The 26,732-nt window shown below is 42.3% G+C and overlaps 1 protein-coding gene across 1 annotated transcript in view; it reads right to left on the reverse strand.

The window, feature by feature from the left end:
- The window catches only part of MAOB (monoamine oxidase B), a 111,291-nt gene extending 84,809 nt beyond the window's left edge, over positions 1 to 26,482 (reverse strand). Inside the window, exon 1 of the mRNA XM_061177825.1 lies at positions 26,314 to 26,482. Within this exon, the coding sequence (XP_061033808.1) occupies positions 26,314 to 26,359 (46 nt within the window). The 5' untranslated portion in view covers positions 26,360 to 26,482. The remainder of the gene's footprint in view (positions 1 to 26,313) is intronic.
- Between the last annotated feature and the right edge of the window lie 250 nt (positions 26,483 to 26,732).

The raw sequence follows: 26,732 nt of genomic DNA on the forward strand, positions 1-26,732 counted from the left end.
GGTCTCCATGTACATTCTTAGCTTAGTCTTACTATGTCCATCTGTATCTCATACTTCCCCAGTTCCTTTTGTCTCTCATAACTGACCCAACTACAAAGCCAATAGTTATCTATTTTCCCATCTGTTGACTTTGGCTGGAAATACATAGTGATTTGGGAGTCATCTTAGCACAGGTGAAGTTTGAAACCACTACGTTCCCCTGGGGGTTTGTAAAAGCAGTAGGATCACAATACAAATTTTGCATAGAATAATACCACAAGGAAAACATGTTCAAGGAAGTCTACTTATTGGACTAAACCATTTTAATTGCAGTATCAGAATCATCCCGTGGCTTTTGGCCATACACCTGGGTGTGAAATCTGTACATTGGAAGGGGTCGAGAAGCTCACAGAAGACTACCTGCATTAGAAGGGCATAATCGTTCTCAAAGAGCACTTAAACATCTTGGTTAAAGTTTTTAACTGTAACCAAGAAACATATACGTAAATACTGGTTTATTCAAAAAGAAGAATAGATTCCACCCCCGATTCTAACCACAAATGAAGAAAAAAAAGAAATAAAAATAGCCCTCCCAGAAAATGTAATTGACTAATAGACACAAGAAAAATGTTCAACTTTCTAGTAATTAAAAACAACCATTTTCACCTCTCAATTTGAGAAACTGAGAAATACCATTTTCACTTGCAATCTGAGAAAGATTGTAAAAAAAGGATGATATTAAAGGTTGCCAACAATGTGATGAAACAAAGCTGGCTGGAATAGTAATGGGTAAAACATTTGAGAGAGGCAATTTGGCAGTATCTGTCAAAAACTTTAAAGTATCCATATCTTTAAATCGGAAATTATTACTTTATGATTCAGTTCCAAGAAATAATATCAAATGTGGAAAAAATATTATTCCTAAAGATCTTTATTAGTGCAGTGTCATTTATAATAACAATGCACACACATAATACATAATGTCCAATAATCTGGTATTAGTTAAGTAAGCTATGGTAAGCTTATTTGATATTAAATTGTGTGCATAAAGGCTGTAATAATGTGGAAAATGCTTATGTTTTAATATCAGGTGAAAAGATATAAAATTGTGTCTGTTCTATGACTATAAATATAAATGTGTGACACACACACAGAGAAAACAAACAAATGCATGAAAAAAGGCTGAAATAAAATATACCCAAATGGTAAGAGTGGTTGTCTTTGGATGATAAGACTTAAAAATGAACTTATGAAAATAATTCATCCAGAATTAGTAAAAAAAATTTATTAGTTGTGATGCCGTATGAGTAGTTTCGTTTACTGGGCTATTTCCAGGATTCATTGTATAAATGATTGACTTTTTGTTATAAATTTATACTTTTTAGAGACCTAAAATTAAGCACTTAGAGTCACATAAGTTGCAAAACTTCTCTATAAATCATAGTCTATCTGCCTTTATATTGTCACTAACCTTCCCTATTTCAGAAAAAAATTGTATGCAAGTAAATTGACGGAAGTGCTTTCCCAAAGCTGTATATCAAATCTAATAAAAATAAACTCAACTACTTGAAATTTTATGAAATTTACTTCAATTACAACCTAATGATGACAGTGGGGAAAGGAGCGAAGGATGTACATTAGTTTTTCAAGGCTCAGGAGCTGTTTCCCTTAATTGCTTTTTCTTTGAACACCACCAATACATCTTTATTAGATTACCCTGTAAATTTTGGAACTTAATGACGTTGTTTATACTGTGCTTTCTAAACTGACGAATACAATGCAATTATCGCTCACCCATTAAGGGACTGAATTTGGCATCAAGATCTGTATTCCAGGCTCACGGACCAACTAAAATGCCCCAACGTTCATAGGAAAATTGTTACTAAGGAAAATACTTTTTTTAAAAAAATTTATTTATTATTTATTTATTATTTTTATTTTTGGCTGTGTTGGGTCTTCGTTACTGTGCGAGGGCTTTCTCTAGTTGTGGCAAGCGGGGGCCACTCTTCATTGCGGTGCGCGGGCCTCTCACTATCGCGGCCTCTCTTGTTGCGGAGCACAGGCTCCAGACGCGCAGGCTCAGTAGTTGTGGCTCAAGGGCCCAGTTGCTCCGCGGCATGTGGGATCCTCCCAGACCAGGGCTCGAACCCGTGTCCCCTGCACTGGCAGGCAGATTCTCAACCACTGCGCCACCAGGGAAGCCCCAGGAAAATATTTATTACATGTTAAATATAATACCTAAATATACACATAAATATATTCATGTAAATATACACATTTTATATATAAGCATATACTTAAATACACCAGTAAGTATTTTCTTTGGTCAGGGTTTTCCTGCGAATGTTGGGGCATTTTGCCCCAAGGATCTCTTCCAGTCCCAACCATCTGGGAAAAGCATACGGGCGAAGCAGGCAGCTTAGCTGGTCAAGCCCCTCCTGTTTCCTTCCAGTTTCCTGGACTAATACAGTCAACTTCTCTTCCCAGAAGGCAACACAAAATGCCATCTTTCTAGGTGCATCCATACTATGTGGTATCCACAAAATCACTGAAGATGACATTTTAAAATCTTAGGTATAGAGAACAGACTTGTGGTTGCCAAGGGGGAGTGGGTAGGGGAGAGAAGGACGGGAGTTTGGGATTAGCAGAGGCCAACTATTATATATAGAACGGATAAACAACAAGGTCCTACTGTACATACAGCACAGAGAACTATATTCAATATCCTGTGATAAACCATAATGGAAAAGAATATGAAAAAGAATATATAACTGAATCACTTTGCTGTACAGCAGAAGTTAACACAACATTGTAAATCAACTATACTTCAATAAAATTTAAAAAAAATCTTAAGAAGATCATTCTCAAAAGGTTAAGCATAGAGTTACCATATGACCCAGCGATTCCACTCCTAGGTATCTACCCAAGAGAAATGAAAACATATGTCCACACAGAAATTTGTACATGAATGTTCACAGCAGCACTATCACTATCCACCATAGCCCCAAAGTGGAAACAACCCAAATGTCCATCAACTAATGAACAGATAAACAAAATGTGGTATGTCCATACAATGAAATATTATTCAGCCATAAAAAGGAATGAAGTATTCATACATGCTACAATGTGGATGAGCCTTGAAAACATTATGCTGAGTGAAAGAAGCCAGACATAATAGTCATTTATGGTATGATTCCATCTATATGAAATGTCCAGAACAAGCAAATATCTAGAGATAGACAGTAGATTAGTGGTTGCCAGGGGCTGAGGGTAGGCGGGTAGTGATGGTGGTGGTGGTGATGGGGAATGGAGAATGACTGCAAATGGGTGTAGGGTTTCCTTCTGCGGGGCCAAAAAAATTCAGAAGTTACATTGGGGTCATGATTACACAACCCTGTGAATATGTTAAAAACCATTACACTGTACACTGTAAGTGAGTGAATTGTATGGTATGTGAATTGTATATATCAACGAAGCTGTCATTTAAAAACTTTGAGAAGATGAAATTTTAGAACTCGATAAGGTTTACAATTATTATCATTCCTTTTTAAAGTTATGTTGAGGTTTTAATGAAAGATGTTGTAACAGGTGTTGTCCATGCCCCCCCCCCACATCCCCTCCTCATTCGTTTCTACTTAAGCCCCTGACTGACTCTGCCTCACAACTCAGTGGGGATAACTGTGGAGTATCCTCCACTGTCTCCCCCGGGGTCCCCAGCAGGATTGAGCTCCGGCCACCCACAGTGGAAACAGGCTTGAAAATTCATCCTTTTTGACTTCTTTGCCTCCTCTAGGCTTCCAAACCCCTCTGGGGTTTGCTGGGATCACTTCCCAAATAAATGACTTGCACTCACATTCTGTCTTAGGGTCAGCTTCTAGGGGAACCCAAGCCAAGGTACATGCTACTCTTTCTTCCTTTCTCAAATAATAGCCATATCTTGCCCCACTAGAAAGATCTAGAGTGATGATAATTGGTCAAGTTATTAAAAGAAAAAACACAGACACAGAGAGATAGATTTAGAATTAGATTTTGTTGACTCGGTTTTACAAATAATGCCGAGTTTCCTTCAACTGCCATAATAACTACAGCCCATCTTTACATACCAGGCTGCATGGGGAATGTGGTGGCCTTTGGAGCAGGGGTCTCTGGAGCCACTGTCTTCCCTGGGGGTTCCAACCAGAGGATTCTGAGACCTCAGCCTACAGGTGTAGAAGGAGCACCTCCCAGTGCAGTGCTGTGGATGGGGCGACTGCAGCGTGTCCAGTCCATGGAAACAGCAGCAAGGGCTTCAGGGGATCAGAGCAGGGACACTAGAGCTGGTAGAGACTAGCAGATGGAAGGTTCCAGAGTCAGCCAAGTTTTGGTGAGTAGGGAACCCTACTGTCCTCTGGGGTTCAGTTAGCATGATGGCCCTACTCAGAGGGACAGAACAGCAGACGCCATGGAAGCACTGCCACCAAAGTACTGAAAGCTTAAAATTGGAAACTTGGTTGGTACTCCTACATGTTGAATTTTTGCTGAAAAGTTTGGTGGCAATAGTCAGGTCTTTTCTGAGAACGATGAACTAATTGTGTTCCTTAGCAAAAACCCACCAACTAACAAACTAAAACCTCACGATGAACAGAATAAACGTATGACTGTTTCATTTTTGGTATTATATTTTCCAAAGTATGCCATCCTCCTAGTTTATATATATATATTTAAATTAATTTATTTATTATTTATTTTTGGCTGCATTGGGTCTTTGTTGCTGAGTGCAGGCTTTCTCTAGTTGCGGCGAGCGGGGGCTACTCTTCGTTACTATGCACAGGCCTTTCACTGAGGTGGCTTCTCTTGTTGCAGAGCACGGGCTCTAGGCCCGCGGGAGGGCTTCAGCAGTTGTGGCACACGGGCTCAGTAGTTGTGGCATGCAGGCTCTAGAGCCCAGGCTCAGTAGTTGTGGCGCACGGGCTTAGCTGCTCCGCGGCATGTGAGATCTTCCCGGACCAGGGCTCGAACTTGTGTCCCCTGCATTGGCAGGCGGATTCTTAACCACTGCGCCACCAGGGAAGCCCCCTAGTTTATATTTTTAAAGATGGGCCTGATCTGAAACTCTGGGAACCAAATGCATTTCAGAACTTCGAATTTTTCAGATTTTAGAGTGACAAAACAGTACATAGGTGTATATTATGTAATAGTCCTAATGACAACTGGGACAACCACTCTGAGATCACCTGCATTATTATGTCTGCAGTAAAACATATGACTAATAGCAAACCAGACACATCAGTTCTGGTCAGCTCTTGCTGAAAGCTCCTGAAAATACTTTCAATTTTCAGAGCTCTGGGTGTTTGGGAAATGCAGATAAGGGACTGTGGCCTGTATTATGGTAGATTAGAGCCATAGCTGTCACCAAATAAGTGCTGAGGACATGGATGTTGAATAATGGGACAAGAAGACTCAGGGAAAACGAGGACATTCCCTTCATTAAAAATATAGTTTTGCCAGCCAACTAGGTGGTTTAATAGTTACTAACCAATCATCAGAAGAGCTAAACAGACATTTCTCCAAAAAAGATATACAGATGACCAAGAGGCACATGAAAAGATGCTCAACATCACTAATTATTAGAGAAATGCAAATCAGAACTTCTATGAGGTATCACCTCACACCAGTCAGAATGGCCATCATCAAAAAGTCTACAAACAATAAATGCTGGGGAGGGTGTGAGTAAAGGGAACCCTTCTACACTGTTGGTGGGAATGTAAATTGGTATAGCCACTATGGAGAACAGTATGGAGGTTCCTTAAAAAACTGAAAATAGAACTACCATATGTTCCAGCAATCCCACTCCTGGGCATATATACAGAGAAAACCACGGTTCGAAAGGATACATGCACCCCAATGCTCATTGCAGCACTGTTTACAATAGCCAAGACATGGAAGCAACCTAAATGTCCATCGACAGATGAATGGATAAAGAAGATGTGGTACATGTATAGAATGGAATATTATTCAGCCATTAAAAAGAATGAAATAATGCCATTTGCAGCAACATGGATGGACCTGGAGATTATCATACTAAGTGAAGTAAGTCAGACAGACAAAGACAAACATCATATGATATCACTTATGTGAGGAATCTAAAAAAAATGATACAAATGAATTTGTCTATAAAACAGAAACAGACTCACAGACTTCGAGAACGAACTTATAGTTACCAGGGGGAAGGACGGGGTGAGGGATAGATTGGGAGTTTGGGACTGACACGTACAGACTGCTGTATTTAAAATAGAGAACCAACAAGGACCTACTATCTAGCACAGGGAACTCTGCTCAATATTCTGTAATAACCTAAATGGGAAAAGAACTTGAAAAAGAATAGATACACATATATGTATAACTGAAAAAAAAATGAACCCTGTTATTTGGGAAAAAAATAGTTACTAACCCATCATAATAACTACATTAAAGTAACTCAGAAAAGAGGGATAACACAGAGGGGTCCAAATGAAATTTAAAACCCAAAGTTCTAAATTTGGTTCTCAAAGAAAGGCTTAATTAGCCAATCAATATTTACTGTGAACTTATTAGGTGCAAGCACCGTGCTAGGTGGTGAAAAAGACAGAGAGTCTGGACTCCTGGAGTTTATCCCAGGGAGGGCAGGAAAGGTATAAAACAAGGTGCCATAGGAAGGAAGAACTGGGGGTGCAGTGTAGTTTGCGGGAAAAGCTATCAGATAAGGAGACCCTCCCCCTAAAAAGTAAGTTTTAAAATAAACTCTGAAAGATGATCAAGAGTTACCAAAGTCGTAGGTAGGAAGGAGCAAAATGGAGCAGGACCCTATGGTCCTTGCCCCCCGTGTCCTCGACCTGCCTTTTGTCTGTGGAAAAACTTTAGCCGAAGAATAAGTTTAATCAGAGAAGTGAGAAAATGCAGAAACTAAGGAAAACAGTCCAACAAGACTAACTAATAATAGTTTAGTCATTAAAAATAGTCAAGGACCTTTAAGTTCCTCCTCAAGGGCTATAGATAATATTCAGAGCCATATTTTTTGAGCTGTCTTATAGATACCAAACCCCCAAGAGGTGGAAGAAGTTAACTACATGTTGACCAGACTGGAGCCATGACATAAGCTGCCACAATTCTGAGAGCTGGCCTCAAAGAAATATGAACAAACCGACCTTGGAGCTAAAGACTAACTGTACTTAAAACAATCAAGACGACACTGGTCAGACCACCGCATGACCAATTTCAAGATGACTGTCAGAGCTGACTGTGCTGTATCTGCATGTAGCCCCCTCCCTCGGCCTATAAAAGCTCTTGCCCCCGATTGTCAGTGGAGGGGAGTCGGCCTTTGGACAGGACTCTGCCCTTCCCCTCCACCCCCGCTTGCCGGCCTCCGACATAAAGCAAACTTTCCTTTCCACCAACCTTACCTCTTTATTGGCTTTCAAGAGGTGAGCAGCCAGACCCCACTTCCAGTAACAGGAGGAGAGCTAGGAAGAGATCCACATGAAGAGCAAATGCAAAGGCCAGAGAGAACATGGTAGATTATTTGAGAAGTTGAAAGTGGGCCAGTGTGGCTACAGAGTGAACAGAAGAAGTCATGGGAGATCGGGCTTCCACTGTAGGGAAGGCTCAGGTCTGCAGTGTGTCTGGGCCACAGTCATCATTTCGGACTTGATCTTGGGTTCAATGGAAGGTTGCTGAAGGGTTTGAAGCACACGAGTAACCTCCTGAGATTTATATTTTAGAAAGATTATCCTTCCAGGAGAAAAGTCTGGAAGGATACATGCCAGGCTGTCAACACAAGTCACCTCAGAAGGGTTGGGACGGGATAAAGGCCGATGGGTAGTTAGCTTTTGTCTTTGAACAACTTTGTTTACATCACTTCTGACAATAAATATTTTTTTGTAACTTAGAAACATCAAATTTGTGCTTTCCCCACTAAAAACAAATTATTCTTCCTTTAGTGCAAGAAAGGACTGGATGAATGAACCTTGAGGACATTATGCCAAGTGAAAGAAGCCAGACACAAAAGGACAAATAGTGTATGATTCCGCTTATGTGAAGTTCCCGAGTAGTCAAATTCATAGAGGCAGGAAGTAGTATGGAGGTTACCAGGGGTTGAGGGGAGAGAGGAATGGGGACAGAGTTTCAATTTAGGTTGATGACAAAATTCTGGAGATGGATGGTGGTGATGGCTGCACAACAATATAGATGTACTTACTGCTACTGAATTGTACACTTAAAATGGTAAATTTTACATTATATATATATTTTATCACAGTAAAAAAGGAAAAAGAAAAAGAGTGGACTGGAGAAGGGCTGGACCAAATGACGGGACTTAAACGAGCAGACTCAGAACTATAGCGGTCCCACGTGCGGAACCCCAGGTCTGGAGGGGCACGGAGACGGTGAGGTGGACAGATCCAAGCTGTATTTTGCAACTAGGACTTTAGGAATAAGAAAAGGAGAAAAGAAGAAAGTACCTAATATCCAAAAGCAGACCCTGAAACAAGGAGTTGGATGCCACTAGTTTATTTGGGAGGTGACCTCAAGAAGCCCCGGTAGGACTCTGGGGAGATGAAACAAGGAAGGGAAGGTAGGCAGTAAAGACACAGTATCTAGCAGGCTGTCACTGTGGGCAACTGGAGCTTGATCCCACTCGAGACCTCTGGGAGACTGGGCAGAACATGCCTTAGTGATTCCAACTAAGAGGGGATAGATTGATCATGTCAGTCTTAGGAGGACGGCTGTTCCTGGGGGCATTAACCCCACCCCACTGCTGGCCTGTCCTGAGTGGAAGCCCTTATGGGTTCCAGTGGCCAGAGAAAGCCCTCAGGCATAGACTTGCAGCACTCAGTAGCCGTAGGTCCCTGTATATGGGAATGGGTGCCGAGGGGAGATGGCGGGACCCCTCCAATGTCTGCTACCAGTGTCAAGGGTCTTGGCTTGAAAACTGGTCTGAAGGTGATTCTATTTCCCAAAACAGGGAACACTGGAGGTGAAGCGTGTAGGTGCTGGCACAGGAGGCTAAAGGAGCAGCTAGAGAAGGAGGAGGGAAGCATGAAACGGTGGGATCATGGGAGTGACGAAAAGTGATGTTTTAAAATGCCCGGTTAACACATAGCACGAGAAGCTGAAAAATCTTAGTGGGAACTCTTCTAGAAAACAGTATTAGTTAAATAACAGGTTATAGGACCCAAACACCCTTATACTGTGCTGTACCACAAGGCTCAGATGCCAAAGACAGAGGAAACAATATTCAACCAGACAAGTAACAGTGTGAGAGAAACAAAAGCTTTCAATGTGTTTCCACACTCCATCTCTTTCTGACTTTCCGCTTCATGTAAAATTGTACAAATCAATATACTGCACATACCACCTTATAGGAAGGATATATTTGTGGAGGAAAAAAACCCCTAATATTGCCTTTCTTATATGTACGGAATTATATGTAACCAAGGTCCTTTAGAAATACCAGGCAGTTACTGTATTTTTGTTACTATATTTTGCATGTGTTCTTCACACATAGCTGCAAAGGTTTTAGCAGCAAGATTGAATAAGCTCTCACTTTACAAATTACTTGTAACTTGAAAAATGCAGACATCATTTTTCATTGTCATTGAGGTCTTCATCCATTGTATTTAAAAAATATTGAAAAACAATGCCAAGAATTTATATATAGAATGCATGATTTGAAGAGTGGCTTAAATTCTAATTGCTCATACTTTTAAAAACCCCTATTTTTCTACGAAAAAGTATTCAAATATCTTAACACACACATATATTCATTGGAAATTTACAATTCACTAATGCTTTGAATTTTAAAGATTGGTTTTAAACTTGCTCTCATGCCATCTTTAAACCTATAAATTCCTTTCAAAAGAATTCATCTATGGGAAAGGAAGCCATATTTAAAAGATATCTGTTTACTGAAATATACCTTGTAAAAGAACACAGTAGGAGAAAAAAAATGCTCTCTCATTTCCATCAGCTTCTCATAGTATTCTGTTCACAAATAAAATCCAGAAATAAAGCAAGCATAAGCCCCAGATGATTTTTCTTTTGCACATAAAATGTTTTTGCCTCGCCTACCTTGCAGTCAGCTCAACCTCTTTGTACTTTTCCCCATTTCTCAGACCCGTCCACTGGAAGCGCAATATTGTGGACCAGCAGACTGATTTATCTACAGAAAACTCATTTCCCTCTGGACATATTCTTCACGAAATCAGAGAGAAAGGAACAAGGGGAGAAAAGCAGATCACAGGCAGTGTATTTTGGATGTTCTGCCTTTTATCGACTAGGGCGACCCATGTGATTTCCTTTCAGACTGTGGCCGTTCCCGCATGCAACCCAATTTCTGATGACAGAAAAGGCATTTGTGATGTTCTCCGTACCCCTCCTAAGGCCAGAAGCATCACACCATCTATGAATAAGACTAAAAAAGGTAACAGAGGACACAACACCTGGAAACCCAAACCAAAGTTATCTTAGCATCTATTCTAACTTGGTCCAAGGGTGATCTCTTGAAAGGTACACAGAGGCTTCTTTCATTGAAAAAAGGACATTTTTGTGCATGCATCAACAATAAATAGGCACAAGAAATGTAATTTAACATGATTCCTTGTGTGGGCGCGTCTGTGTTAAACTGGAACTGTTTCCTGATTGTTCATTCCTAGCACTTGGCACGTAGAAGGCCCTCACTAGCAGCAGATGAACAGAAACAGATGGGCATGCTGCCAGCCAAGATTTTTCGGTAGATAGTAAACAGAAGAGGCTGAATCACAGGATTAAAAACTAGCCCACAATTTCCTTTTACAGACATTTCCATAAGTAATGTGCTTCATCTTTTTCAATCAGAGAACTGAATCCTCAAAGTGTCAATGTCATCATAATACTAATAGTCTAGCTCTATAATCTTTGGTTTGGCAGGGCATGGGAAGGACAGGCTCTCTCTCTCTCCTCTCTCTGTTTTGCCGTGGAAGGTGACAATGTGTTGTCCCTCTTGGACTTTATATAATGCTGAATTATATATAGCCCTTGCCTTTTTCTATGCTTTTCCAATCATCTTCAAAAAAGTAAGCTGGTAGGGAAAGTCTTTCTTTGTCTCCCTGTTGCTCTGCACTGCCAGACCTTGAGCGCCTTGCTTTGGGTCCCCTCCCTATTCTGTGTCCATCAGTCACACACAAGTCAGCCTTTGAGGGGTTATCCTTTCAGTGATGTGCGTGCAATTTGAACAAAGACCTCTGCTTAGAATCTTCAGGACCCAAAGCACAGGATTCCTGCCTTTCTCAATCCAGCAGATGGGCCTTCCCTAAACTTAGACTTAAGTCATCCCTAAACTTGGACTTAATGAATAGTTGTGTCCTCTGCCCAATTGTGAAACCAAGAGCAGATTACTATTTTTTTAAAAAGGCATTCATTTTTCTGGCCTTTAAATTGTTTGCTGAATCACACAGAGAATACTATCTCTGGACATGCTCATTCAAAATGTTGCAACTCATTTAAATGCTATTAATGGTCATTTCCAAGAAGTACAGTCAAAAGGTTACCTGTCCAAACTCTACAGCACCCTCCCTTGCAATCACGATCTTCTATCCTTCTCATTCACTTGTTCAAATCCATCTCATATGAATGTCCTTTAACCCAAGACCCTCGATCTATGAACCTTTCCACTCAAATCCTACCAACAGCTCCCTCATAGCCTCACTTTCTCTCTTCTCCTTCTGGGATTCCACCATCCATTTCTAGAATCACTCTCAGTTATCTCCAATTCCCTATAAGAAATCCTACAGGAAGCTGCATGAAATGGTTGTAGTATTAGGGGAAGAACAGAGGTTGACACCAACAGCACCATTTTGCCAATAACCCAGAATCTGAGCTGGATCCAAAATGGTAGCCTGGGAGAGATGGATGGCCCCTGACCTGAATCGTCTTCACAGATTAGGGGTGTCTGTTTCATAATTTATGCCTTGGCTGCACTGCCACAAATTTCTCCAATAAAGAAAGACATCCACATTTGTAGCAAGTCCAGATCAGAGCCTGTGAATCTCACCTCTAAATCAGCACACAGAGTGGTGACAGAAGAATTGAATTCCCCAGAGTTTGTATGGGCCAGTGTAGTGGTCAGCCTCCACCATCTACCCCTGTTCCAGAGACTCTCAGGACACCTAAGAGAGATTATCCAGAACTGATGAGGCTTACCACCCTCCCCGGCCCTGTTGGCGTCTTGCATCCTGGAAAGGGCCAAGTCCTTTAATGGCCTCCACCTCCAACTGACTGAAGCTTCGTGATTAGAACATCTTGTGATGTGCAGAACAAAAATGCTGTTCAATTATTGTCTGTCTAAATTAGGGTCCATGGCCAAGCTTCTGAACCTGATTTGCCTATAGAAGCTTTATCAGGGTTCAACATGAGTAAAAATGTAAGTGAAGCAGGATTGGACAGAGGAAGAAGTTGAACTGAAATGCAGTCACAACATAGGCCTCAGTCAATCCTACAGGGGGCTCCACAGCTGAGATGGCCCTTCAGAGTTGTCTTGCATTGAGGCAAGGGGGCCAGGCCTCTATATCCCCACATCTGTTGCAGGAAGTCAGCTCCCCCCAGTCAAGGGCAATTTCCAGAGAGGGACTCAGCTGTGAACAAGCAGCAGCCAACACTCTCAGCAGGTGGGGGAATAACTGTCCTAAAGGGGGCTTGGGCAGCCCACTACAGCATCCACTACACTGCCATTTTAAGGCCAACGGCAAGAAGAACAAACCTGAAATTTCAATGCCGTGTGTATATTAGAATGTAGATTTAAATTTCAACCACTTAACGCTATATTTTATGGAAGAATATTTGAATTGGCTAATTATCTCTCTAATAAATCCTATCACCAAGTCTTCCTTTGGGTCCTCTGAGGCCCTGAGGTGAAACTGCCATCCTCCTCTCCTCTGTGTCATCAGAACCAGATGAACTTATCTTTCTCAGCACACACCACCCCTCAGAGAATTCACCTGTATGTGGCTGCATGCACCTCCCTCTGCTTGGTGTACCCTTCAAAGATGGAAACATGGATTACCCATCTGGATATTCCCACGCCTAGCCCAATGCTTGGTAAATAAGGCACTTGATAAGGGTTTATTGAATGAATCAATCAATCAACGAATGGGCAAACCTGACTTCTTTTTCTCCCCTGCAGAAACAACAAAATAAGAAAACATGTTTGATGAAATGAGGATAACTCATTTGAGTGTATGCCTTTATGTGTGCTTATCATCAGTACTTAACAAGGGCTGTTTCACTTTAACTGGCATAGCATAAAAGGGCTATTCTGAAAACAATCAACTGTATCTTATAGGACTCCTAAATAAACCAAAATCTATCATAGGATTTGAATGCAAACTAGAGAGGAAATTAAAATGTAAAACATGAAACAGCTGGTTGATCAGCTTTTACAATAGAATGTGGACCAAGGCTATATTCATGTCTTATCTAGACGGGTAAAAATAATCATAGAAAATGGTTTGCTACAGGACTATCCTTTTTTCTTTTCTGCACTGAAACACAACAGAATTATCTAATTAATGATCTCAAACTTCTAGAAGCACAGGATAATGGTATTCAAAAAATTTTATAGCACTATAAAAATATATAAATACCTAGTAAATCATGGTAGGCATAGAGCATTAATTGCAAAAGTGGTTTGCCTGCATGTCGTAGAGAGCAAGAATTACTTGCCACCACTGAAATTTTACAAGACTAAAGATCATTTACAAAACCTAGCACCTACAATTTTATTAAATTACAACACTGAGCTGGTGAAGAACGATGGTTTTCTCTGGGTTGTGTCAGAGAGGGAAAAATACTGGTTTCCTAGTGAAGTAACTAAGAAGCCCATTATTAAAATTCCACCTTAAACTGATGAAACTTTCTTGGAGTGACAATTTTGTAATCATTACTAAATGCCTTAAAAGGATTCCCAACACTTATTTCTAGGAATTTCCTAAAGAAATAATCAGAGTTATGCACAAAGGTTTGGGTATAAGGATACTCATAATAGCTTTGTTTAAAATAGCAGAAATTTGGAAACAACACAAATGTTCAGCAATAGAAGATTGGTAAATAAATATAATCAGATGAAATAATATAAAGTTATCAAGATCGTATAGAAGAAGAGCATTTAAGACATGGTTAAACATTCATAATATGTTATTTATTTAAAAAGAACTACCAGCGAGTGCAGTAAATACAGTAGATGGTTTGCAAAAAGAAAATATAGGTGACAATAGTAACAGTGGCTGTTTTGTGGGGGGGGGGGAATCAATTATAGATGATTTTCATTTTCTTTCTGTCTCTTTCTGTAACTTACAGATTTTCACAATAAATATATATTATTTCTGCAATTCACCTTATTAAAAAAATGTTCCCACGTCTCCAAAAAAATTCCTTAAGCTGTAAATAACCAAGAAGGAATGTGATTTCATCTTTCATTTACATCAGTGGCCTTTCTTCCTAAAAATTTTCGAGGGAACTTTGGTTATTAATTTGATTATTAATTCTTCACTTTACCCTAAGTTATCTGAAAGGGAGCCGTGTTGGATAACAAAACTTTTCCAAAGAGCGTGTTGCTTTAACTGGAAAATAACCCAAAGAAGTGAGATAGAATTAAACATAATTATAAAGACACAATTTAAGACAGAAACACAACTGGGATCACAGGAATAAAAAGTAGCTCCAATTCCAAAAGATGAGGTCAGGATTCCAAATTCACTATAAAAGAATCATTGGAAATGTCTGCAAGGTAAACGAAAAGGGGGGATTATTTAGGCTGGAAGGAGAGCAAATAAAACTAAGGACCTAGAAGGACACCTTCACCATTGTGGAATTCTGATAAATGTTGATGATGATGATGAGTCCAGAGTGAAAAATGGCCCAGGTAAGGGATGAGATGACATGAGATCAAGAGTGTAAACTTCTGACATGAAGTTGAAATGAACTAGAACATGACATTTAAGATGCCATTAAACGGAGACTACGGTAACATAACTAACATTTGAAAGGCCAAACCTACCTGAACTTGCTGTCTGATTTTGCCCTCTCTCTCACAAAACAACAAGTTTCAATGACAACTTTTATGTTACAAAACAGGATGAACTATTCACTTTGTGTTTGAGATTGCCCAAGATGTGTGTTTGTCATTTAGTAAGCTGGGTCACAACCCTTAGGAAGAAAATCTCTTTGATCTTATTTTTTAAAAAAAGGGAATTTAAAAATACAGTCAAGTCCTTCCATTTCAATTATAAAACTTCAGGGGGGAAATACTATTTTTTGTGATACTTCTCTTCTGGGTATGTTCTCAGCAAAATAGAAAAAAGGAGAGTGTACCCTTGAAATACTTCTTTCCATTCTTGCCTCCCCTCCCTTTCTCCTGCGACCTGCCTTGAGCTTCAGGATAACTCAATTCATTATACACAGCTGATCACCTCTCAATCTATTCCTGAATTACTACCCATCTTTTGGCTGCCCTGGCTCTAGGGTTGCCCTCTTTCACCTATCAGGCACACAACTGCCCATCTTATCTTTATAGTAAAAATTGTCAATGCTTCCTTCTTTCCAACCACAGAAAAACGTAACCAACTCACTTTGCTTTTCCTTGCTTGATCCTGCCCTCCTCCTTCTAACTTTATTACCCATTTTCTCCCCATCCTACTATTCTAGACTTGCTGTACTTTCTACCTTCCTATCAACTGGAGCCTATGGCCTTATATTATTCCTCCCATCTTTAAAGCCTCTCTCTTCTTCTCTACTGACCCCAAACCTTAACTGTTCTTCAGGAACTGTTCAAATTCCACTCCTTTAAGGAGAACTTCTCCAATTCCTGGGGTCTTCAGTGATTTCCTCTATCTAACTTAGTTCTTGGGTCCCCCAGTACAGAACTCAATTATTATTATTATCATTTTGACCACGCCGCGTGGCATGTGGGATCTTAGTTCCCGGACCAGGTATCGAACACGCAACCCCTGCAGTGGAAGCGCGGAGTCTTAACCACTGGACCGCTGGGGAAGTCCCCAGAACTCAATTATTTATTATTTCTAGTCTTTTCTTATTGCCTATATGTGCTGCTCTTGTGTCTCCAATTGCATTTTAAGTTTTCTGAGGGTAGGAACTTGTTCTTACTCTTCTTTCTGTACCTCCCTGTGTTAGTAAACTAACACATGCTGACTGGGACTTGGTTTTCTGTAGTGCCTTTGTTTACTGAGTTAACCGAGGAGACTGAAGATGGACCCATTTTGTGAACTTGAAAGTAGAAACAGTGCATTCGAAATGTTAGTGATTTTTATCTTCCACTCAGCATCATTTGGTCAGGTTCTTGTTCCAATTGCCCTTCCTCCTAAAGCTGAGGGTTCATCCTCCAGGACAGTGATTTGATTCAAAAGAAGTGGCTATGAGGCCGAGACCCAGCTCTTTGGCCTCTCTTGGTCTGCATTTCCTTGGATGGAAAATCAGATGTTCTCACTAGCAGGTAAAACTAAAGATGCTTCCATCTTCAGTCACCAATGATTCTATTAGAGCAAACCTTTTTTTGTCCTTGCTGTGGGGCATGCAGGATCTTAGTTCCCCGACCAGGGATCGAACCTGTGCCCCCTGAAGTGGAAGCACGGAGTCCTAACCACTGGACCGCCAAGGAATTCCCTAGAGCAAACATTTTTTTAGCTCAGAAGGAATTTATGGGATTTGGATGGTCAAAGTCAGGAAAGAATTTTATACCATTCTCAAGGGAAATAATGACTTTTATTCAGAGACAGTCCTAAAAAGCTAAGCCCAACAAACTTGGGGCCTTTGCCAAATGGTAATGCTGCATTTTTCACCTCAGCAAACTTCCAAAGTATTCTGTTATGCGGACAAAAACACTCATTCTGAACAGGGCCTCTCAATTTGGCTCACTTTTTGGACTTACAAGTGCATTTGATCTTGTACGTTTCCAGGATCCCCTCAGTTAAGTACTGCCTGCTGACTTTTGTAAAAACAGCAGAGTTAATATTGATTGAGCATTCCAGAAGTTAGCCCCAGGACCATCACTCCACTTAATAAGTGAAAATCTGGAGGCTAAGGAAGTAGGTTACTAACCCAAGCTATATAGTTAGGGACACAGGTAGGATTTGAACCCAAGTCTTAGGCTCCCAGAGTCCTTGCATTTAACTTCTGCGTTATCCTGCTTCCTCCAGGAAATGAAAGGTTAGGTCCATTCTTTCAACAGATTTCTTGTTGTAAGGCTTACCTTCTCTGGGTCCAAAGCCTGAGAAGACCCACGATCCTGATCAAGGGATTCTATCAGTTTCTGGGGGCTAGGGTGAGCTGGGTTCTTTGCTAAACACCAGAGATAGGGAGATACATTGTACAAAGTCCCTGATTTTGAGCAGCCTATGATCAAGTGAGGGTTCACAGATGCTTAAACAGGTAATTTACATTAAACATGGTAAATGATAATCCAGTAATAGACATACACATGGAACACTGCTAAGACTATAAGTATAATGGCCATCAAATCCAAAGATGAAACGAAAGTTAGTGGGAGTTCTGATACAGAGTCACATGCTATTGTACACATTTCATTTGTCCCAGGTGCTGACTTGACATCTGCCATTATACTATGACCTTGTCACCTGTAATAATTCAATACTCACTAATTTTAAATATTATTAAACTGCAGAAGTTCTACTTCAGTGTCCATCAGTCAAGTGCATATGCATATATAGTTTGAATCTTGACAGGAATAAAGAAATGTACGAACATTAGAATTTGGTGATAGCAACATCTGTTGTCATTACTGATATCTGGAGAAATACTTGACACCGGAACATTATACTGACTTTACCATGTCAATAGAACATGAAAATGCTACTGAGGCCCAAAATATTAGAGAAATAAGTTAGAAGCTAAATTATCTCTTCAAGTTCATAGGATAAATTTGAGTCAGAGGCCACCTGCGTATTTATTGTCAAAAATGCAGAAATCATCAAAACAGCTGATTTTCTTTCTCTTTTTTTTGCCCTATCAGTTACATTTAAAAGCAGATTTTTAAATGGCTCTGAAGAACCTAGGGGCAGGACAGGAATAATGATGCAGACGTAGAGAATGGACTTGAGGACACGGGGAGGGGGAAGGGTAAGCTGGGACGAAGTGAGAGAGTGGCATGGACATATATACACTACCAAATGTAAAACAGATGGCTAGTGGGAAGCAGCCTATGACAGAGGGAGACCAGCTCGGTGCTTTGTGTCCGCCTAGAGGGGTGGGATAGGGAGGGTGGAAGGGAGACGCAAGAGGGAGGAGATATGAGGATATATGTATATGTATAGCTGATTCACTTTGTTATACAGCAGAAACTAACACACCACTGTAAAGCGATTATACTCCAATAAAGATGTTAAAAAAAAAAAACAGATTTCTTTTTCAGTGATAATCCATATATCTGTGTATATTCTTTCTTTCTTTTTTCTCTTAACCATTTTTTAAAAATTTTATTTTTTATTTATTTATTTTTGGCTGCATTGGGTCTTTGTTGCTGCACGCGGGCTTTCTCTAGTTGTGGTGAGCGGGGGCTACTCTTCGCTGCGGTGCACGGGCTTCTTATTGCAGTGGCTTCTCTTGTTGCGGAGCATGGGCTTTAGGCACACGGGATCAGTAGTTGTGGCTCGCAGGCTCAGTAGTTGTGGCACACGGGCTTAGTTGCTCTGCGGCATGTGGGATCTTCCCGGACCAGGGCTCAAACCCGAGTCCCCTGCATTGGCAGGAGGATTCTTAACCACTGCGCCACCAGGGAAGCCCTCTCTTAACCATTTTTTAATTGAAGTATAGTTAATATACAATGTTGTGTTAGTTTCAGGTGTACAGCAAAGTGATTCAGACATATATATATATATATATATATATATATATATATATATATACACACACACATATATATATTCCTTTTCAGATTCTTTTCCATTATAGGTTATTATAAGATATTGAATATAGTTCCCTGTGCTATACAGCAGGTCTTTGCTGGTTATCTATTTTATATATAGTAGTGTGTATCTGTTAATCCTCAAACTACTAATTTATCTCTCCCCCACCCCTATCCCCTTTGGTAACCATAAGTTTGTTTTCTACGTCTGTGAGTCTATTTCTGTTTTGTAAGTAAGTTCATTTGTATCATTTTTTAGATTCCACATATAATTGTTATCATATGATATTTGACTTTGTCTGACTTCTTCACTTAGTGTGATAATCTCTAGGTCCATCCATGGTGCTGCAAATGGCATTTTCATTCTTTTTTATGGCTGAATAAGATATATATATATATATCTCTCTCACATCTTTATCCATTCATCTGTTGATGGACATTTAGGTTGCTTCCATGTCTTGGCTATTGTAAATAGTGCTGCTATGAACACTGGGGTGCATGTATCTTTTCAAATTAGCGTTTTCTCTGGATATACCCCCAGGAGTGGGATTGCTGGATCATATGGTAACTCTGTTTTTAGTTTTTTAAGGAACCTCCATACTGTTCTCCACAGTGGCTGTACCAATTTACATTCCTATCAACAGTGTAAGAGGGTTCCCTTTTCTCCACACCCTCTCCAGCATTAATTGTCTGTAGACTTTTTAATGATGGACATTCTAACTGGTGTGAGGTCAACTACTCATTGTAGTTTTGATTTGCATTTCTCTAATAATTAGCGGTATTGAGCATCTTTTCATGTGCCTGTTGGCCATCTGTATGTCTTCTTTGGAGAAATGTCTATTTAGGTCTTCTGCCCATTTTTGGATTGGGTTGTTTGTTTTTTTAATATTAAGCTGTATGAGCTGTAAACCAGCTGATTTTCAAACTCTGATGACATACATATCAGTTGTATTACTCAGTGTGTATGTCTTTTCCATTGTTCCAGTGTGAACAAGTTATATCAAAACAAATTCTAAGTTATTGTTACAGAGGAAATGGCTGCTCTGATGATGCGCAAAGGTTAAGAGACTGGAACTAACTGCTCCTGCAGCGACATTTTCTCTGGGAGCAGAAGAAATCAGCAGTGGTAGTGCATAGAGGTTAAGAGCATGGCGTTAATTATGGTTTCACCACTAACCAGCTGTGCCACCTTCAGCAAAGTTGGTAACCTTTCCACGCCTTAGTTTTCTCATCTAGAAAGTAGGGATAATACTTCAAAAAGTGGTTTAAAGGGTTAAAAGAGAAAATGCATGTTAAGTGCTTGGAATGGGGCTTGGCATCTGGCAAGCACACAGTAGACCTTGGCTATTATTGTTAATCAGGCTGACAAAATGGCCACTAACCACTAATGCATCTGAAATGGCAGTGTGCCAGTCGACTCCACTGTCAAACCTTGGGTTGAGGGGGTGGCTAGTGGCTGTGCATGTACACACCCTAACACACACACACACACAAACACACTCGTGGAATATTATCTTGTAACAGGGATGCTACTTCGCAGCCCTACTTTCTTGGCTTGTATATGATTTACTAACTCAGATGATAAACGAAAGTCAGCAGCTAAACTGAAAGAAAAATCTTTAATTATTTTTAATATATATTTAAGAGATAAACATGTCAGAAATTCTAAACACAGAACAGATTTCTACACGAAGATTTCGAATTCATTTGGTGCTCGGCAGATGTTAATACTAGGATCACCTCACTGTTACTCAATTTAGCATAGAGACAACACTCAAAATGCTGGCTCCTTTATTATTATTAAATAATTAATATTATTAAAGACATAAATAATAGTCCTATTTATTATTTCTTATAATTAAGACAGGAGTCAGGTGGCTGAAAATGAGGACCAGGTCAGAACCGGAATAGCAGCCAGCCTGGGGTAGTGATGAGATACAGATCTAGGGCTTTTAAAATGTCTTCTGAAGAGGAACACAGTGCGTTTAGTGGCTCTGAAGCCCAAGGTAAGCCTGAGCTCTTCAGGCTCCTCACCAGAGGGAATGAAGGGATGGGGGTGGGGCAGGATGAGGCCGTAACCATGCCTGCGTATATACCTTGCATCTTGTGGCCACCTTATAAATGCCTCACAGCAAGAAAAATGACTGGTTAGTAAAGAGGGAGATGTGATTACACCGAGGTGCCTGCCTCTGCTCCCACCGATTAAAAAACCCTAGAAGCTAAAAAAGATGTCTTTTTCAAAAGGTACAAGCTGACACCATAATGACCACTGTGTACAGTCCTTCATGGGCATTCTTTCTAATCCTAGCAACAACCTCTCCGCCAATAAAGGCATTAGGAGTCTCATTTTAAAGATAAGGCAGCTGAGGGCTTCCCTCATGGCGCAGTGGTTAAGAATCCGCCTGTCAATGCAGGGGACATAGGTTCGAGCCCTGGTCCGGGAGGATCCCACATGCCGCGGAGCAACTAAGCCCGTGTGCCACAACTACTGAGCCTGTGCTCTAGAGCCCATGAGCCACAACTACTGACCCCGTGTGCCGCAACTACTGAAGCCTGTGCACCTAGAGCCCGTGCTCCGAAACAAGAGAAGCCACCGCAATGAGAAGCCCGCGCACCAGAACGAAGAGTAGCCCTCGCTCACCGCAACTAGAGAAAGCCTGCGGCAGCAACGAAGACCCAATGCAGCCAAAAATAAATAAATAAAATAAATTAAAAAAAAATAAAGATAAGGCAGCTGAAGAGCAGAGAGGTGAGGGAAATTTTAAGGTGACACAATAGGTAAGTGTAGGAAATGGGATTCATAACAAGTCTGTTTGATGTTTGATGTATGCTGCTTAAACACTGCCATACTGCTTCTCTATATCCTGTCCTTGACTGGGATATACAAATTTCCAAGCACTTCTATCCGATTACTATTTTTTAGAACATTCAGGTGGGTTATAGGAGTCCAGGGAAGTTCTCCATCTTTCTTCATCAAAGGTGAGGCGGGGCTTTTGCCACTAACATACAGGCCACGTCTGCCTATTGCGTCCCTCAACTCGTGATCCCTCGTGGGCCCTCTCTGACGCCCCTGCCCAGGCCAGTCCTGCCAACCAGCAGCAAGCTGGCCCTCCTGGCCGCACAGATCACCTCCCAGGTGTTGGTTACCACTTGGAAAGCTGGCTCTGATTCCTCCAGACTCTGAGCCAAGTGCCTGCCACCCTCACATGGCCAGATCTCCTCTTTCAAGCCTGGGGGAAAAAAAAAAGTTCTCCTTTCTGCTTCAAGTTTCCCTTTTTAGCTTTTATTTTGAGGCTTGAGCGAGAGCCATTCCAGAATTGCAAAAGATAGTTTCCATGGTTCTACCAAACCAAACTTTAAAACCAAGACTCGGAACAGAAACCATATGCTGCTGTCCAGCTCCATGTGGGAAATGCCATTTACTCTGCCAAGTCTCCAGAGATGACCTGCTCCCCGGGGCGAAAGAGATTTCAGGAGGTGTGCATTTATATACCACACACATTTCCCAAACCAAAAAGCTGTTCTACAGTTGCCTTGGAATTTTTCAAACACTAAAAAAGAAAGTTACATATTAACCAGCTGTACCCCCAGTACGTCTGTTTATCCCAAAGGGAGTGATTAAAATTTGCTGACAGCTTTGCAAACTATCAGAGAATTACCAGAATGACCAGAATGTCCCAAGTTTAATAATTAACAAAGTTAAAAAACCAGAGTCTAATTCAGACTCTTTTAAACCACTGTGTCAGTCACCGACTAATCCCCAAATTCTGATTTTACCACTTTTCCCATTCTCAATATGATTTGGCAGGACATGCAAAAGGGTTGGTAGTGAATGGATGTGAATATCAGATCCAATCAACTGCTGCTTTGTTGGTGTAAAGTTAAAGTTCATTGATTCAACTCATTTTGAGTGCTAACTGGGCCAGGCAGAGCTCTGGAGCTGGGGTTAGGGGTTCTCAGGGAGAAAAAGAAACACCTCCCCGGGCTCCAGAGGCTTACAGCCTAGTGGAGGAGAAAGATATTGAACAAGAAATGACATTAATATATGAACAATTAAAAACTCATGGAAAAGAACAAGATGACAGAGGAAAATTAAACAAAGGCATCTAATCCCATTTGGAGGGATTTGGGAAGGCTGCCCCGGGAAAATGACATCTGAGCTAAGATCTGAGGTTAACTAAGTGTTTTTCAGTTTCTCAGTTTCCTCATCTCTCTCATCAAACTATAAAGAATGACTGTAGGGCTTCCCTGGTGGCTCAGTGGTTAAGAATCCACCTGCCAATGCAGGGGACACGGGTTCGATCCCTGGTCCAAGAAGATCCCACATGCTGCGGAGTAACTAAGCCTGTGCGCCACGACTACTGAGGCTGCGTGCCACAACTACTGAAGCGCGTGTGCCTAGAGCCCATGCTCCACAACAAGAGAAGCCACTGCAATGAGAAGCCCGCGCACCACAACAAAGAGTAGCCCCAGCTCGCCGCAACTAGGGAAAGCCCGCGCGCAGCAATGAAGACCCAATGCAGCCAAAAATAAATAAATAAATAAATAAATTAATTTTTTAAAAAGATTATTATTAAAAAAGAAAAAAGAATAACTGTAATATCTTCCTCCCAGTGGAGGAGGTAACCACGCCCTTGTCCAGTTCTGTCCCAGGCATCCTCTCTTCTCTTTCTGCTCTTGGTTTGGGTCATTTCATGGACTTCAGTGGCTTCAACTAAAATGTCTCTGTCACACAAATCTGTCAGCCCAACTTGTTCCTTGCACTTCCAGCTGCTAGACATCTCTCCCTGGGAGTTCAACCAGCACCTCCAACTCTAGATGTCCCCTCTTTCCCCCAAGCCTGCTCTTCTTCTTCTGCACGTCCCTCTTTTTGCATCACCATATTCCTGTCACTTAACACACGCCACTCTGTGAATGAAAAATCATCAGTGGCTATTCACTGACCTCAGAAGGAACTAAATCTTTGTGGGATGACATACAAGGCTCCCCACAATTCATACCAACCCACCTTCGTAGCTTGGTCTCTCACAAGTCCCCCCAACACTCCACACTGAAGTTCTTATGTTTCCTAAGCATGAGAACATCTCACATATTTGTGATTTTACATAAGCTGTTCTTTAGCTTCAAATACTTTCTTCATCCAGTCTCCTGGTGAATTCATATCCATTCCTTAAGATCGACTTCAAGTGTCACCTCCTCTGTGAAGTCTGCCCAGATATTCTCAGGCAGAGTTGGACATGCACTTTGCCTAGAACTTCCTGCTACTAAGGCATCTATCATAGGTCATTAGTTTTACTTGTTCATGACTCTGCCTCCTGCCTCAGCGTGTGACTACCCCAGGGGCAATGGCTCTGCCTAATTCATCTTTCATTCCCTTTGGGATAAGATGTGGGACAGGAAGCAAATGTTCCTTGAATGAATGGATAATGAATTAATGAACAGACCCTTCTTGTGACACCTACCGCTTTCTATCTTGTATTGTCTTTGTTTGGATACCTCACCTCCCTTCCTGAATGGACAAATCTTCCAGGACAAGAACAATGTGACCCACTTTTGCATCCTCTACTGCAGCTGGCCCTAATGCCTACTGTTTGAATAAATGAGCAAAACTCTTGTAAGACCTTGCGTCATACATATGTCAGACTTTGCAAAGCCATTTTCACACACATTGCTTCACTTACCTTTCACAAGGACCTTGTAACCTAGCTATGACTAATTGGTGTTATCCTCATGTAGAACAATGCCTAGTCTATGTAAGGTTCTTGAGAAAAGGCAGATCTACTCACCAGTCCCTTGTTTGGAGAGTTTGGGGGTCAGAGTAGACATTCACCACTGTTGGAAAAATAGCTAAAACCTTATCTATCCTTCCCATACGAGTCTAACATGAATAATTTGAGTGAGCTTGAAGGTTTGGAGTATGAATCAGAAAGGCCAAAATAAGAGGGAAAACAGAAGAATCTGAACCCGTTAGACATAGTTTGGGCAAGAAAAGGACTTTGGGGGCCTAGAAAGAGAGCATTCAGCTTCCCTAAGATGGGGTGCTGTGCAAGGCAGCATGGAGGTGCATCTAGCGATATTTTCTAAAACACCTAGGTAGATATGATTTTGAGTCCAAGTTCTTCTAGGAGAGAAGATGTCAAAAATACTGAAAGACAGTGGCATCTCTATAGCCTTAGCCCACCGCAGCATGCTGTTGTGCTTATGTACCTGTGTACCTGCAGCACCGGCCCCAGAGCCTGGCATGGGTGAGCTCAGGAGGGACCGGGCAGACAGAAGTGGTAACCTGAGATCTGACTCAAAGGTGAGGAAGGCTGGAGTGGAGGAGCAGCACCCAACATCCAACACCTTGGTTTCTTCACCTGGCACAAGCGAGTCGGAGCACCTCTGCCCTGCCCGCCCCACAGGGAGCAAGGTGGAGCCCTGCTCCTGAGATCTGGTTAGGGCATACTTTAGCTAACACATTCACGGGTTGTGGAGGTGTCCTAATTACTGCTCAAGCACCAGGAGGTCCTGGGGGTTCGGCCAAAGCATCGCCAGGGGTCTGTTCGACAGGCTGTTTTGGAAGCATTGCTTATTTCCACTGACTCCATCCCATAGGATCCGCCTGACCCTCCTGAGAGGGTGGGTTCCCCCACTGGCCCCATCCCTCTTGTGGCTTCTGTTTTTTTGGGGGCCCTGCTGTGTGCACGGCCCCTCTCCCCCCTTCTCCCCCCGTGTCTAAGAGGGTAGTTTCTGTCTCCACCCCTGTTGGGCTTCTTGGCCACCGCCACTGAGTGGGGGGAGGAGGGAATGAGAGAAGAGGCATTTGACAAGAAGGCCCTGCAGCCCCAGGCAGACCCATGGCAATCATGGAACCACAAAGAATCGGGGTCAGGAGGGTCGTTGGTAATCGACTGCCCCAGGGTCCAATCCTTTCTGAACTGGGAGCTGTTCAAGGTCGTTTTCCGGGTTCCAGAAAAACAACACGCAGTGGTGCACGCCTGCTCCAAGTAAGGATGTAGAGTCCAGGTCAGGCTGCAACAAAGTGACTGACCTTTGCTTGGGGCAAGTGACTGACCTTTATACCACCCCCTAGTAAGACTCTGTCCCCTGCCCATTTTCTTCCCCCGCGATTTGAAAATTCCAGCAAGCTCAGGCTTGGCAGCTGTCCGGGGAAGAAGTTCAAAGTCCAGCCCCAGACCTTCAACAGATTTTCAGCCCCCCGCTTCTGTCCAGGGGCGCACCAAATCCTTCCTCCGAGGGAGGATTCCGTGTGCACGCTCGGGACCCTCTAGATCCCCTCCGGCGCACGGAGGGTCTAGGGGCTCCTGGGGGCACCCCGCCCCACTGCCGCCCCGCGTGCCTCCCTGGGCGGCCACTTGTCGGAGCCCGGGAGGAGGGAGGAGGAAGGAGGGCGCGCAGCCGCCACTGACCTGAGATGCCGCCCCCCACCACGACCACGTCGCATTTGCTGCTCATGTTGCTCGTCCCTCTCCGGGCCACCCCGGTGCCAGCTGCTCCGGTGTCTGGATCGCGCGGCCCCGCCCGCTGAGCTGCCCCCGCGCACCAGCGCCTCAGCCGAGCGCCTATATTGCTGGCCGAGGGCGTCGGGTCGCGGAGCCCCGCCCGCCCGCCTACGCGCCGGCCTGGTTGGAACGCACCGCCCCCGACCCCGCCCGAAGCTCCGCCGCTCAAACCTGGGGAGGGCGGACGCCGGAGCGGAGAGGTCACGTAGGGCCTCCAAGAGTCCGTGCCCGGAGCCACCACCCTTTGGCCTTCTGCACTGCACGGTATTTTCCCATCAGCTTCCCTAGAGCGCTGTTCGGCTTGGGGGCTGGGAGGATAGCAGATT

This window comes from Eubalaena glacialis, chromosome X (assembly GCF_028564815.1).
Source record: "Eubalaena glacialis isolate mEubGla1 chromosome X, mEubGla1.1.hap2.+ XY, whole genome shotgun sequence".
NCBI classification, from domain to species: Eukaryota; Metazoa; Chordata; class Mammalia; order Artiodactyla; family Balaenidae; genus Eubalaena; species Eubalaena glacialis.